Source organism: Pan paniscus, chromosome 6 (genome assembly GCF_029289425.2).
Source record: "Pan paniscus chromosome 6, NHGRI_mPanPan1-v2.0_pri, whole genome shotgun sequence".
Lineage (NCBI taxonomy): Eukaryota > Metazoa > Chordata > Mammalia > Primates > Hominidae > Pan > Pan paniscus.
Window position 1 is genome coordinate 110,353,763 of NC_073255.2, and position 14,116 is coordinate 110,367,878.

Here is a 14,116-nt window from a genome sequence, read left to right on the forward strand (position 1 = left end):
GGCAAGCGAAAGCTCAGCTCAAGCCTTGAGAAACATGGACCAGAAGAGTGCAGTTGCAAGATTTAATAGAGTGAAATAGCATGAAAACAGAGCTCCCATACAAAGGGAGGGGACCCAAAGGGGGTTGCCGTTGCCGGCTCGAAGACCTGGGTTTATATCCCGATCATTGTCCCTCCTGCTGTGCTCTCAGGCAATAGATGATTGGCTATTTCTTTACCTCCTGTTTTTGCCTAATTAGCATTTTAGTGAGCTCTCTGATTGGTCAGGTGTGAGCTAAGTTGCAAGCCCCGTGTTTAAAGGTGGATGTGGTCACCTTCCCAGCTAGGCTTAGGGATTCTTAGTCAGCCTAGGAAATCCAGCTAGTCCTGTCTCTCAGTCCCCCATTTCAACAGGAAAACCTAAGTGCTGTTGGGGAGGTTGGCCGACGACCGCTCTAACTGCTTCCTGCTGAATTGGGGCGTAGTAGAGGTTGTGCAGTTAAGATTTCCTCGGGAGGGGTGCCTTTGATGTCATTAACATCAGATCGTGGGCTAGCAGGCCGGTCCAGGGGTCTGCGGTAGATCTTAGTCTTGGACTGCATCTTGGGCTCCATTTGTAGTTTTACAGCTTCGATTCTGGAAGAGACAAAGTTAACAAGGAGGTTAAAGATACAGGGTCCAAAGAGGAGTAGCAATATTATAGCTGCTAGAGGTCCTAAGAAGGGGAGAATCCAGGGCATCCATTGGCTGAGGAGGCCCCAGGGTCCAGTGTTTCGAAGCTCCTCTGCTCTACGTTGTATTCGATCTCGAATTTCTTTAACTTTCTCAGTGACGATTCCGGATTGATTAACATAATAACAGCATTCTTCCCCTAAAAATAAACAGGTTCCCCCTCTTTCAGCGGTTAGCAAGTCTAAAGCTCTTCGATTTTGAAGGACTACTGCTGCTAGGGAGTTAAGTTGATCTTGCAAGGTGACCAGGGAGTCGGCGACCCGTTCCATGTCCCCATTTAGTTCTTGAGATAGTTTGTAGTAGAACTGAGTAGAGGTTGTGATACCGCCAATGCCAGTACCTAGTGCACCTAGCACTCCTGCTCCTATAACAAAAGGAAGAATGGGTACTCTTTTGTTGCGGGGCTTAGATACGACATAATTGTATAAATCTTGTTCAGTGTAGATGGTCATAGGGGGCACTAAGAATGAGAGGAAGCACATAGATTCTGAAGAGCCATTCAAACAACGATAGGCTGAGGTACCACAGACAAAAAATATTCCTGAGGGTAGGCAGACTATTTGTGTGGGAGGAGTTACCCACCTGATGCATTGAGAGTTGGTTGTGTCTGTAGTATTGCTAAATTTTACACAGGTGAGGTTTGAGGTATGGGTTATTTCCAGATTGGAAACAAGAGGTCCTACTAAAACGGAAGTGGTGTTTATTTCTGTGCTGAAGTTGTTCCATTGTTCAGGTACAGGGATTGAAACATATGGCCTGAAGTTCAGGGGGAGGCATATCCAACAGTTAGTAGGGTTTTGGGCCGAGACCTCATGGAGCCCAGTGAGGGTGGTATTAAATAGGCTTACCAGGCGAGTATGGGTACGGAGGGTTTCATGTAGTTTTGAGAGATCTAGTCCTTTGTAGGGGCTAGAGGTGCTATATACCCGGGTGAGTTGGGAGATTACTTCTTTTACATGTTTTTCTCTTGCCTGATCTTGAACTCCACCCCCATCAGACATACCAGTATGGGTGAAGTAAGTCCAACAGACAGTGACTCCAAGTCCTCCAGGACAACTAGGATTAATCATTTTTCCTGTCCAATAATGAGTATTTGCATGCATGCAAAGAGTGGCAGAGTGATAGCAGTTGCGGGGCATATGGGTGTGGGCAGTGAAGGTGGGGGTTCCCTTAGAAAAACTCCTATATGATGGGGCATCAATATTTCCGGGACGCTGCATTCTCCATAGAAACTCTTGGTAAGGGGAGCTACTGGTCATACAGCGGCATGGAGGGGGTTCAGTGAGAGTGAAAGAGGGTAAAAGAACAGTAAAGAGAAAAATATGATAAGGGAGGGCCATGGGTATTTATGATTTTAGTTACTTTCCTCCTGGTTGTTGTTTGAAGAGCAGGCGCAAATCCTCTAGAGGTTCACAGGAATAGCTAGCGTTGTCTCCTGGATTTTCAGGTTCCTTTGGCAGTATCCAGGGTTTGACTCGAGTGTGATGTATCCAAGACTCCACTCCAGCCACTTTAACCGCAGTTGGGGTAGATAAAATGACTGGGTAGGGTCCTTCCCAGGATGTATCTAGGGATGGGGAATTAGAGGGAAGGGACTTGACTAATACCATGTCACAAGGGTGGAATAGTTCTTTTCCCTCTTCTCAGGGATAGGTTCCTTGTAATGTTTTAAGAACTTGTTGATATTTGGCTAAGGAGGTGATGTCTGCAACTAAGTTGGCTGTCTTGGTCAAGCACAAGGTCATTGGTTATGAAGGGCCTTCCATACAGCATTTCGTATGGGCTAAGTCCTGCTTTTTGGGGAAAGTTGCAGATTCTTTTTAAGGCTATAGGCAACAGAGCAGGCCATGTGAGGTGGGTTTCCTGGGTTTGCTTTTTTAGATGTCCTTTGAGTGTTTCATTCATTTTCTCGACCTTCCCTGAGGACTGTGGCCTTCAGGCGCAGTGTAAGTGATATTGTATACCTAACGCCTGGGATACTCCCTGGGTTACTGTGGCCTTGAAAGCAGGGCTATTGTCACTCTGTAAGCCTCGGGGAAGTCCGAATCTGGGAATTATTTCATGAACTAGTGCCTTTATTACCTCTTGGGCCTTTTCTGTCCTACGGGGAAGGCCTCTGCCCAACCCGTGAAAGTATCTACCCAGACTAGTAGATACTGAAATCCCTGAGATTTGGGCTTGTGGGTAAAATCAGTTGCCAGTCTTCTCCAGGGTAATGGCCTGTTCTTTGTTCTCCTGAAGGAGCTTGGCGATAAGGCAGGGGATTATTTCTCTGGCACACTTCACAGGCCCTGACTATCTGCTTGATAGTTTTGAAAAGGCCTGGTCCAGTAAATAGTGATTTGGCCATCTGATGGGTGCTATCGATGCCTAAGTGAAAGGTTTGATGAAGGGTTTTAAGTAATTTCCATTGGTTAGTTGCAGGCAAAAGTATTTTCCCTTCTTCAGTGGCTAGCCATCCCGAGGGGAGAAAACTGTCCTCGTGAGGTTCCCCATTCTGTTTCTCCTGCTGAGTACTGGGGCTTGGTTTCCCGGAGGGGATTACCCTATACTAGGGGTTGTTTTATAAGCATTTCTAATGGAGGGTCCTGCCTTGCAGCTCTTTTGGCTTCAGTATCTGCTTGGCAGTTCTCTTCTATTTCCCTTTCCTTTCCTTTCTGATGACCCCGGCAGTGTAAGACTGCCACCTCTTTAGGTTTCTGTACAGCCAATAATAATTTCCTAATGGCTTCCTGATGTTTGATAGGTGTTCCCTCAGAAGTTAGGAATTCCCTTTCTTTCCATATTGCTGCATGGGCATGGAGGACTAGGTAAGCATATTTAGAGTCTGTATATATATTTGCCCTTTTTTCTTCTCCTAATTCTAGTGCCCGAGTGAGGGCTATTAGTTCTGCTAGCTGAGCACTAGTTCCTGGAGTGAGGGGATTACTTTCAAGTATTCCATTATCGCTGACCACTGCATACCCCACTTTTCAAAGTCCTTTTTCTACAAAGGAACTTCCATCAGTATACAAGTTGAGGTCGGGATCAGTCAAAGGAACCTCTAAAAGGTCCCCTCGAGTGGCATAGGTTTGAGAAATTACTTGTTGACAGTTATGTTCTATCTTTTCTTCATTGTCTGGAAGAAATGTGGCTGGGTTAAGAGTTGCACAAGTGCACAGTCGCAGCACTGGCCCTTCAAGTAATAGAGCCTGACATTTAAGTAAACAGTTGTCTGACAGCCACAAGTCTCCTTTAACAGTGAGTATGCCATTCACATCATGAGATGTCCACACAGTAAGATCTCTTCCCTGTATTATTTTAACTGCTTCAGATACTAAGACTGCTACTGCCACCACTACCCATAAACAATGAGGTCAACCCTTTGCCACTACATAAATTTCCTTAGTCAGGTATGCCACAGGTTGCAAGCTCATCCCTCGGATCTGTGTAAGGACTCCTAGAGCTATTCCTGTTTTTTCTGTGACATATGAAGAAAAGTCTTGCCCTGTTGGCAAACTTAACACTGGGGCTTGTGTTAGGGCCTGGAAAGCCACTTCTACTTCAGTTGTCCATCTTACTAAATGGGTATTGGCTTTCTGAGTTTCCTTAATTAGTGTATTTAATGACCTGGCTATTTCGCCATACCTGGGAATCCATATTCGGCAGAAACCTATTACGCCAAGGAATCCCCTTAGTTGCTTTAGGGTTTTGGGATGAGGATAAGCCAGTATAGGCTGGATGTGTTCCTCACTGAGGTCCCTGGTGCCTTTGGATAATTTTAGCCCTAAGTAACCTGCGGTGAGCAGAGTTGAGCCTTTGGTTTGGAAACCATGTAGCCACAGGTAGCGAGGAAATTGAAGAGCGCTTGGGTGGCTTGATGGCACAAGGTTTCTGAATGGGCGGCCAAAAGTAAATCATCCACCTACCGAAGGACAAGAGTGTCCAGGTATGAGGATTGGCTCAAGTCTTGGGCTAATGCCTGGCCAAATAGATGGGGACTATCCCTGAACCCATGGGGTAAAATAGTCCAGGTGAGTTGAGATGTTGGGTTTGAAGTATCTTCAAAGGCAAACAAGAATTGAGAGTCAGGATGTACAGGGATGCAGAAGAAGGCATCCTGAAGGTCCAGGACTGTAAACCACTCTGCTTCCTCTGGTATTTGGGAAAGCAGAGTATAAGGGCTAGGTACAGCTGGCTATAGAGGAACAACAGCCTCATTGATAATCCTGAGATCTTGCACTAACCTCCACTGTCTGTTGGGTTTCTGTACTCCTAAAATTGGAGTACTGCAGGGGTTACTGCATGGTTTTACTAGGCCTTGGGCTTTTAGGTCCTTAACAATCTTTTGGAGTCCTTGTTGGGCCTTGGGTCTGAGGGGGTACTGCCTTTGGTAGGGAAAGGAGGTGGAATCCTTTAGTTTAACTTGAACAGGACGGGCATTCTTTGCTCGTCCATATTGTCCTTCTGTTGCCCAGACTTCAGGATTAATTCCTTCCTCAAGCAGGGGACAACAAACGGGTGTTCCTTCTCCTATGTTCAGGTGTATAATGGCCCCTGCTTTTGCTAGAATGTCTCTCCCTAACAAGGTAGTGGGGCTTTCAGGCATAATTAGAAAAGCATGTGAAAAGAATAAAGCTCCCCAGTCATAACTTAGTGGCTGGGAGAAGTATCTAGTGACTGCCTGTCTTAGGACCCCCTCAGATAGTGACAGATCTGGAGGACAGTTGTCCGGGACAGAAGAGTAAGACTAAGAAGACCGCACCAGTGTCCAGGAGACAACCTCCTGGCCCTCAATGGTCAAGCATACCCAGGGCTCTGTGAGGGTGATGGCATGGGATGGCGCTTGCCCCAGGCACCCTCAGTCCTGCTGCTGGATCATCTGGTTAGTGGCTTCTGACTCAGAGGACCTTTGTCCCCTGGGGCAGTGGGCCTTCCAGTGATTCCCTTGAAATAAGGGGCATGGACGAGGGGGCGGCTTACTTCTACTTGGACAATCTTTTTTCAAGTGTCCTTGTAGACTGCACTGGAAGCAAGCCCTATTAGGCATTCAATTTGCCCAGCTTTTCCCTTTTCCAGAGCCTCCAAAGTCCACTTGCCTGAGGGTCATGACTAAAGCGGTGGCCTTTTTTTTTATCCCGTTTGTCCTGTTCCGCCTGCTCCTCCTGATCTCTATTATAAAAAACCGAGGTAGCCAAGTTCAATAGGGTTTCTAAGTTTTGCTCTGGGCCTACGGCAGACTTTTGAAGTTTTTTTCTAATGTCTGCAGCTGACTGAGTGATAAACTTATGCTTTAAGATTAGTTGGCCTTCAGTAAAGTCAGGTGACAGAGAGGCACGCTTCCTCAATGCCTCCCTTAGTCTCTCCAGAAAGGCAGTAGGATTTTCTTCCCTTCCCTGTGTTATAGTGGACATCATTGAGTAATTCATAGGCTTCTTCCTAGTTTTCCTTAGTCCTTCTAGCACACAAGTTAGCAAATGTCTGCAGCACCAATCTCCATGTTCTGATTCTGTGTCCCAATGAGGGTCTAGACTGGGAACTGCTTGCTGGCCTGTGGGGAATCATTCTCTTTCCTCTGTTGTCATCCTATCATTGACCTGACTGAGATACCAGAGATCGCCAAACTCTCGGGCTGCAGTTATGGTGGCACTTCTCTCATTTGGGGTTAGTGTCTGATTTAGCAGTGACATTATATCTCTCCATGTCAGATCAAAGAATTGTCCTAACCCTTGTAAAACATCAATATAGCCATCAGGGTTATCTGAGAATTTACCTAGGTCTGTTTTTATTTGCTTTAAGTCTGAGAGAGAAAAAGGCACATGCACTCTGGCTGGGCCGAATTCTCTTCCTCCCACTGCTTGGAGGGGTCATAATCGGGGAATATTGGCACACTTTGGTTCACTGTTTACCCTTTTGTCTATCTCCTTTTGGACCATTTGGGTTGAAGGGGGGTCCTTATTAGTTGGGGAAGGAGTCAGGGGGATGCTGGGATAGGGAGGTAGACTCTGAAGGCTTCCTGTAGGGCATAAATCACACTTTTTACATAATTGCGAGTTGTCTCTTAATGAAAAGAAAGTTTGTACTTATGGCGCTTCACTCCATTTGCCTTTTCTACAAAAGAGGTCTAGCTGTAAGATGGTGTTATAATTTATACTTCCCTCAGGAGTGCCAGGCGGCACTGCAGAAGAATATAAGTCGTTTCTTTCTTAGTGTCTGAGGGTCAAATTGGTCCCAATTCTCCAGAATACGTCTTAGGGGCGTTTTTGTCTTGCGGGGAACGTTTCCCATCTGAAAAAAGAACATAGGGATGCCAGCAACCCTAGTCATTTTCCGATGAGCTTTAGTCCTAGAGTGTCCTCTATGGTCCTAATGCTTATTCTTTCCAGGGTGCGTCACCACCCATGGACCTCTGCTTATCGAATTAGTTACGCTCACCGATGTTGCAGTCCTGCACCTGTTTTCCTGCCTCTCTTGACCACAAAGAAAGGGGTCCAGGCTGCTGGATTCTAGTGGTCCTTTACCAGCGTGCCCAACATTGCCTTTGTGCTCAGGGGTGAGTTCCTTTCCAGGGTGCGTAACCACCCATGGACCTCTGTTCATCGGATTAGTTATGCTTACCGATGTAGCAGTCCTGCACCCCTTTTCCCGCCTTTCTTGACCACAAAGAAAGGGGTCTGGGCTGCTGGATTCTAGTGGTCCTTTACCAGCATGCCCAACATTGCCTTTGCGCTCAGGGGTGAGTCCTAGAGCTGGGCTGGGTTCCTATTTTATAACAACCCAGCTGCCCCATCAAGATGCATTCCCATAAACAAGTTCTTATGCAAATGCATTACAGAGAGGGTGTAGCTAACCTTTTGAATCAGGATTGAGATAGTCTTTTGATTCTGTAAGTACTTTAAGGCTTGGCTGAGTGCAAACAGCTCACACGTTTGAGGAGACCAGTTATTAGGCAATTTTTCTAACTCTGCTTCCACAAGAGTCCCCGTATCAATTACTGAATACCCATTGTGGTTTTTTTCCTCAATCACCTGGGAGGAACCATCTATCGTCCTGTCCTGAAGGGAGTTCCTCCTAGGTCTGGTCGGACCTTTGTATGGTAATTAAGATTTAAATCCCGTTAGGAAATCTGCTAGGTTAAGGGAATTATCAGTGGTTGGAGTTACATTACCTTTTTCTAACAGAATAGCCCCATACTTTAAGATTTTTGAGTTAGTAAGCTACCTTTTTGCTTTTTTTATTAGAATAATTCTGAACAGGTGAGGTGTGCTCACAATGAGGTTTCCTCTAAAAGTTACTTTTCTACTTTTAGCAAAGCAGTTGCGCTACCGACTGAATGCATTTGGTCCATCTGCGGGTTACTGGGTTAAGGATTTTTGATAGGGAAGCTACGGGTTGTCAATGGCCTCAGTGCTTTCGGCCTATGCTCTTATTTACACTGACCACAAAGTGGATTGGAGTGCTATAGGGTCACAGAGAAGACCTTCAATTATCAAGTACAGGTTTTAAATTTACCCTGGCTTTTAAAGGAATAGGGCACACTGTTTTTTACTATTTCTTTCTCTTTCTTTCTCTCTTTGACTCTCTCTCTCCTCTTTGTCTCTCTCTCTCTTCTGTCTGTCTCACTGTCTCTCTCTCCTCTCTGTCTCTCTCTCTTTCTCCTCCATTTCTCTCTCTCTCCTCTGTCTCTCTTTTCCCTTAGCCATTTACAAACTTGGGGCCCTGGCAAGGGTGGTGGGGAGTGGGTCCTACATAACTGCCCATGTCAAGAGCTGTATGCCTAAATTGGGAGGGACACCAGGGATAAGACTCCCTGGGTTATAGCCTAGGTGCCTAAGGACGCAGCGCAGAGCTTCCTTAGATCCCTTTGGAGATACAACTTGCTAGAGGAAATGAAAGTCTGAACCATTAGTACCTAGGAGGCAGGGATCAGAGGAAGTATATTCAGAGGTAAGGAGAATTTTGGGGCTGCACTTTGAAGAAAGTTTTGGTTGGGACCCAGGAGGTATGGGTCAGAAGGAAAGATAGGGGTGCATGCATGGGCGACTGTTGAGTAGAGACTTCTGGCTACACCATGATCTCAACCGGCTACTGCCGGGAGTTCAGGACACCAGCTTTCTGCCTCTAGTCGGCCCTCGGCTTCCCCAAGAAAACTGAAAGTGGAAGCTGGCTCGAGGTAAACCAAGTCCCCAACCCAGAAGGGTTGAGGGTTGTTAGAAAGCCCTTCCCCAGATAGCCTCACACCTGAGTCTTAAGTCCGGTGGCCACGCTAATCGTTTTTAACTGGCCGACAAGTGCCTGGTATTTTCCTCCAATTCTAAGGAAGGATAGGACAGAATAGCAAGTGAAAGTGGTCCAATATTACTCACCACTTTGGATGTCCGTTCCTGGTTGCCAAAATGTTACCGGGGGGTCCTTGCTCACAGAGCTCCCAAGATGGTGGTGAACCACTTCCAAGATGGTAGCAGGCCGCTTCCAAGATGGTGGCAAGCCTCGTGTTCTCTGACCTGGAGTTCTTGGCCTCACGGATTCCAAGGAATGGAATCTTGGGCCATGTGGTGAGTGTTATAGTTCTGTTAGAAGCCGTGGGTCACAGAAGAGAACCATGGAACCCAGTGACTAGTGTTCAGCTCAATTAGGACAAACCCGGGCACTTAGCCGTGCAGGAACAATGGCAAGCCTTTAGCCCAATTGGGAGCGGCAATGGGCGCCTCGCTGGATCAGGAGCACAGCGGACACCCTGCAGGATCCAGAGGGATGGAGTCGGCGGCAGGTCTGCGGTGGTGGCAAACAGCAGTGGTGGACGGTGAGCAAAAGCTCAGCTCGAGCCGTAACAAACATGGACCAGAAGAGTGCAGTTGCAAGATTTAATAGAGTGAAATAGCATGAAAACAGCTCCCATACAAAGGGAAGGGACCCAAATGGGGCTGCTGTTGCCAGCTCGAATGCCTGGGTTTATATCCTGATCGTTGTCCCTCCTGCTGTGCTCTCAGGCAATAGATGATTGGCTATTTCTTTACCTCCTGTCTTTGCCTAATTAGCATTTTAGTGAGCTCTCTGATTGGTCGGGTGTGAGCTAAGTTGCAAGCCCCGTGTTTAAAGGTGGATGTGGTCACCTTCCCAGCTAGGCTTAGGGATTCTTAGTCAGCCTAGGAAATCCAGCTAGTCCTGTCTCTCAGTTGCAAGATAATTGCTGTATCTCCAGGCGTTTTGCCCTCATCCCAGAAAGGAAGCCCGCCCCAGGGACTTCTGTCTATGTTCACTGTCCAGAACTATGTCACATAGCCACAAATGACTGCAGTGAAGATCATGTGACTCAGTAATTCACTCTCCAGAGAGTATAGGAAGGCAAGAGAGGTGGTGTTGGAATGGATGTTGAATGAATTCATCTATAGGATATACCACAACGTCGGGAATAAGTGGGAGATGTTACAATCGAAATGGGCTGATTATAAGTGGGGATAAGTGGCTCGTGGGGTGGCAGAGGTCAGGCAGTTGCAATATGAGAGGCTAGGTGGATGCAGCTACCATAATCAGCAGTAAAGCCTGCATGTTAATTGCAGTGGTCTGACCTGCAGGGATCTTTGGTGCTGCCTAATTATGGTAATACATAAGTTATTAAGAAATAGTTTTTTGGCAGCTAGAAAGGGTAAAGGTTTTTGGAAATTTTCGTGTAATAAGAAGCAACCCTCACCCATTCCAAACCATTCCTTTTCTAACAGAAAAGGCAGCTTAAAGAGCGAGGCCAGCAAACTTTGATATGCAAATGCAGGCCATTAAAAACTAGGTCCACCCAACATGGCCACCATGGCGATTCCCACCCTCTTCTTGTCAGCACATGTACCAAGTGTCATGGCCCCCTCCAGATAATTCATGTGTTTTCAGAACATCATGGCAACCCACATTTGCATATTAAAGGGCTGAGGTGGGAGGGCCAGGTTTTTTGCGGGGTACATGAATGATACACCTGGTCAACCCAATCCCCTGGGCCCTATGCAAATCAGACACCGCCTCCTCCAGCCTCCCAGTATAATCAACCACTTTTCCACTGCACATGGGGTTTCATTCTCTCGGCTTGGAGCCCCCTCCCTCTGTGTCTGTACAGGGGAGCCTCTTCCTTCTTTTTTGCGTATTAAACTCTCTGCTCCTTAAAACCACTCCATGTGTGTCTGTGTTGTTGTCACCCGCGTCCCTGTGAAGAGAGTCCACCAAACAGGCTTTGTGTGAGCAACAAGGCTGTTTATTTCACCTGGGTGCAGGCGGGCTGAGTCCAAAAAAGGAGTCAGCTAAGGGAGATGGGGTGGGGCCATTTTATAGGATTTGGGTGGGTAGTGGAGGGGCAGGGGTCACAAGGTGCTCAGTGGGGGAGGTTTTGAGCCAGGAGAAGGAATTTCCCAAGGTTAATTGCTCAGTTAAGGTGGGGCAGGAACAAATCACAGTGGTGGAATGTCATCGGTTAAGGCAGGAACAGGCCATTTTCACTTCTTTTGTGATTCTTCAGTTACTTCAGGCCATCTGGATGTATATGTGCAGGTCACAGGGGATATGATGGCTTGGGCTCAGAGGCCTGACATTGCTGTCTTCTTATATTAATAAGAAAAATAATGTAAAATAGTGTTGAAGTGTTGGGGCAGCAAAAATTTTGGGGGTGGTATGGAGAGATAATGGGCTATGTTTCTCAGGGCTGCTTTGAGAGGGATTATGGGCGGCATGGGAACCTAGAGTGGGAGAGATTAAGCTGAAGGAAGATTTTGTGGTAAGGGGCGATATTGTGGGGTTGTTAGAAGGAGCATTTGTTGTATAGAACGATTGGTGATGGCCTGGATGCGGTTCTGTATGAATTGAAAAACTAAACGGAAGACACAAGGTCCGAATAAGAGAAGGAGAAAAACAGATATTAAAGGACTAAGATTTGGGAGGACCTAGGACATCCAATTAGAGAGTGCCCAAGGGGGTTCAGCATAATTACTTGCTTGGTTGGCGAGTTTTTGGGCTCTATCCTCCTTTTTAAGTTGGAGGCTGAGTTTGGTGGGGTGTGTTTTTAAAAGACCATTAGTCCATTCTACCTTTCCTGAAGATTGAGGACAGTAAGGGGTACGAAGGTTCCACTGAATACCAAGAGCCTGAAAAACTGCTCAGGTGATTTGATTAATAAAGGCTGGTCCGTTATTGGACTGTATAGAGGTGGGAAGGCCAACCCAAGGAATTATGTCTGACAGAAGGGAAGAAATGACTGCGGTGGCCTTCTCAGACCCTGTGGGAAAGGCCTCTACCCATTCAGTGAAAGTGTCTACCCAGACCAAGAGGTATTTTAGTTTCCTGACTCAGGGCATGTGAGTAAAGTCAATTTGCCAGTCCTGGGCAGGGGCAAATCCCCGAGCTTGATGTGTAGGGAGGGTAGGGGGCCTGAACAATCCCTGAGGGGTAGTAGAATAGCAGATGGAACACTGAGAAGTGATTTCCTTGAGGATATGTTTCCACGATGGAAGGAAATGAGAGGTTCTAAGAGGTGGACTAGTGGCTTGTAACCTACATGGAAGAGGTTATGAAATGATGACAGAATAGAATGGGCCTGTGAGGCTGGAAGGAGATACTTTCCTTGGTCTAAGAACCATTTGCCTTGTGTGAGAAGAGATTGATAGGCGGAAGTTTCAGTGGGGGAGTAGGTGGGAATGACTGATGGGAAGGAGAAAAACTGGCCATGAGGGACAGAAGTTGGAACGCTAGGTGCTTCTTTAGCTACCTTATCAGCATAAGCATTTCCTAGAGCAATGGGATCTGACGCCTTTTGGTGGCCCTTGCAGTGTGTGACTCCAGCTTCCTTTGGAAGTAAAGCGGCCTTAAGAAGAGTTTTTATTAAAGAGGCATTAATGATGGAGGACCCTTGCATAGTGAGGAAACCTCTTTCAGCCCATATAACAGCATGGTGGTGCAAGATATGGAAGGCATATTTAGAGTCAGTATAAATATTGACGTGTAGTCCCTTTGCAAGAGTGAAGGCCCGAGTTAAGGCAATCAATTCGGCTTGCTGAGAGGTAGTGGAGGGGGGCAGAGCAGTAGCCTCAATGATGGATGTGGAAGATTCTATAGCATAGCCTGCCTTTGCTGGTGAGTGGCGATCAGGCCTGGTGGAACTGCCATCAATAAACCAAATGTGATCAACATGAGGAACAGAAAAGAAGGAAATATGGGGAAATGGGGTGAATGTCAGGTAGATCAGAGAGATACAATCATCAGGGTCAGGTGTGGTATCCAGAATAATGTGGGAGGCCGGATTGAAGTCTGGGCCAGGAAGAATGGTAATTGTGGGAGACTCAACAAAGAGTGAATACAGCTGAAGGAGCCGAGGAGCAGACAGTATATGCGTCAGGTGTGAGAAAGAAAATAGATTTTGGAAGTTGTGAGAGCTGTAGAGAGTGAGTTGAGCATAGTTTGTGATTTTGAGGGCCTCTAAAAGTATTAGGGCAGCGGAAGCTACCGCATGGAGACATGATGGCGAGCCTAAAACAGTAAGGTCAAGTTGTTTGGACAAAAAGGCTAAAGGGCATGGTCCTGGTCCTTGTGTAAGAATTCCGACTGCACAGCCCTGCACTTCGGCTGTGTGTAATGAAAAGGGTTGGGATGAGACAGGGAGAGCTAGTGTGGGAGCAGTCTCTAAAGCTGTCTTCAAGGAATGGAAAGAGGAGTGGGGAAAGGATTTAGAATCTATGGGGTCAGCTAGGTTTCCTTTTGTGAGTTTATATAATGGTTTTGTTAGGATGGCAAAACCAGGTATCCAAAGGCAAAAGTATCCAACCATGCCTAGGAGGGAAAGGAGTTGTTGTTTTGTAGAAGAGGTTGGGATTTGAGAGATCAGTTGGAGACGCAATTGGCAGGGAGAGCACATGTGTTTTCATGAAGAATTATGCCGAGGTATGTAACAGATGGAGAAGAAATTTGAGCTTTGGAGGGGGATACCCGATATCCTTTGGAGAACAAATGTTGAAGGAGCAGGAGGGTGTCTTGTTGAGAAGATTTAAAGGAGGGGCTACAAAGTAGAAGGTCATCAATATATTGAATAAGGTGAGAAGCAGAGAGGTGGAAAGAAAGTAAATCATGAGAAAGAGCTTGGCTGAAGTAATGAGGGCTGTCCCTGAAGCCTTGCGGCAGTACAGCCCAGGTAAGCTGCTGGGACTGATGGGTGTCAGGGTCAGTCCAGGTAAAAGCAAAGAGAGGCTGGGATGAGGGGTGCAGGGGAATAGTGAAAAAAGCATCTTTAAGATCAAGAACGGAATAGTGAGTTGTGGAGGAAGGCATTGAGGACAAAAGAGTGTACGAGTTGGGTGCTACAGGGTGGATAGGCAAAACAATTTGGTTGATAAGGTGCAGATCCTGAACTAACCTGTAAGACTTATCTGGTTTTTAGACAGGTAAAATGGGGGAATTGTATG

The 14,116-nt window shown here is 46.6% G+C and overlaps 2 protein-coding genes and 1 pseudogene across 8 annotated transcripts in view; 1 reads left to right on the forward strand and 2 right to left on the reverse strand.

Moving 5' to 3' along the window:
• GATAD1 (GATA zinc finger domain containing 1) overlaps positions 1–14,116 on the forward strand; it is a 50,853-nt gene that overhangs the window by 23,433 nt on the left and 13,304 nt on the right. The window lies entirely within an intron of this gene.
• Positions 49–9,588, reverse strand: ERVW-1 (endogenous retrovirus group W member 1, envelope). The gene is given in 2 exon segments (NM_001304546.1): positions 49–2,277; positions 9,056–9,588. A coding segment is annotated over 1 exon segment (1,617 nt). The 5' UTR covers positions 2,051–2,277; positions 9,056–9,588; the 3' UTR covers positions 49–433.
• LOC129398204 (uncharacterized) lies at positions 3,159–7,289 on the reverse strand (annotated as a pseudogene).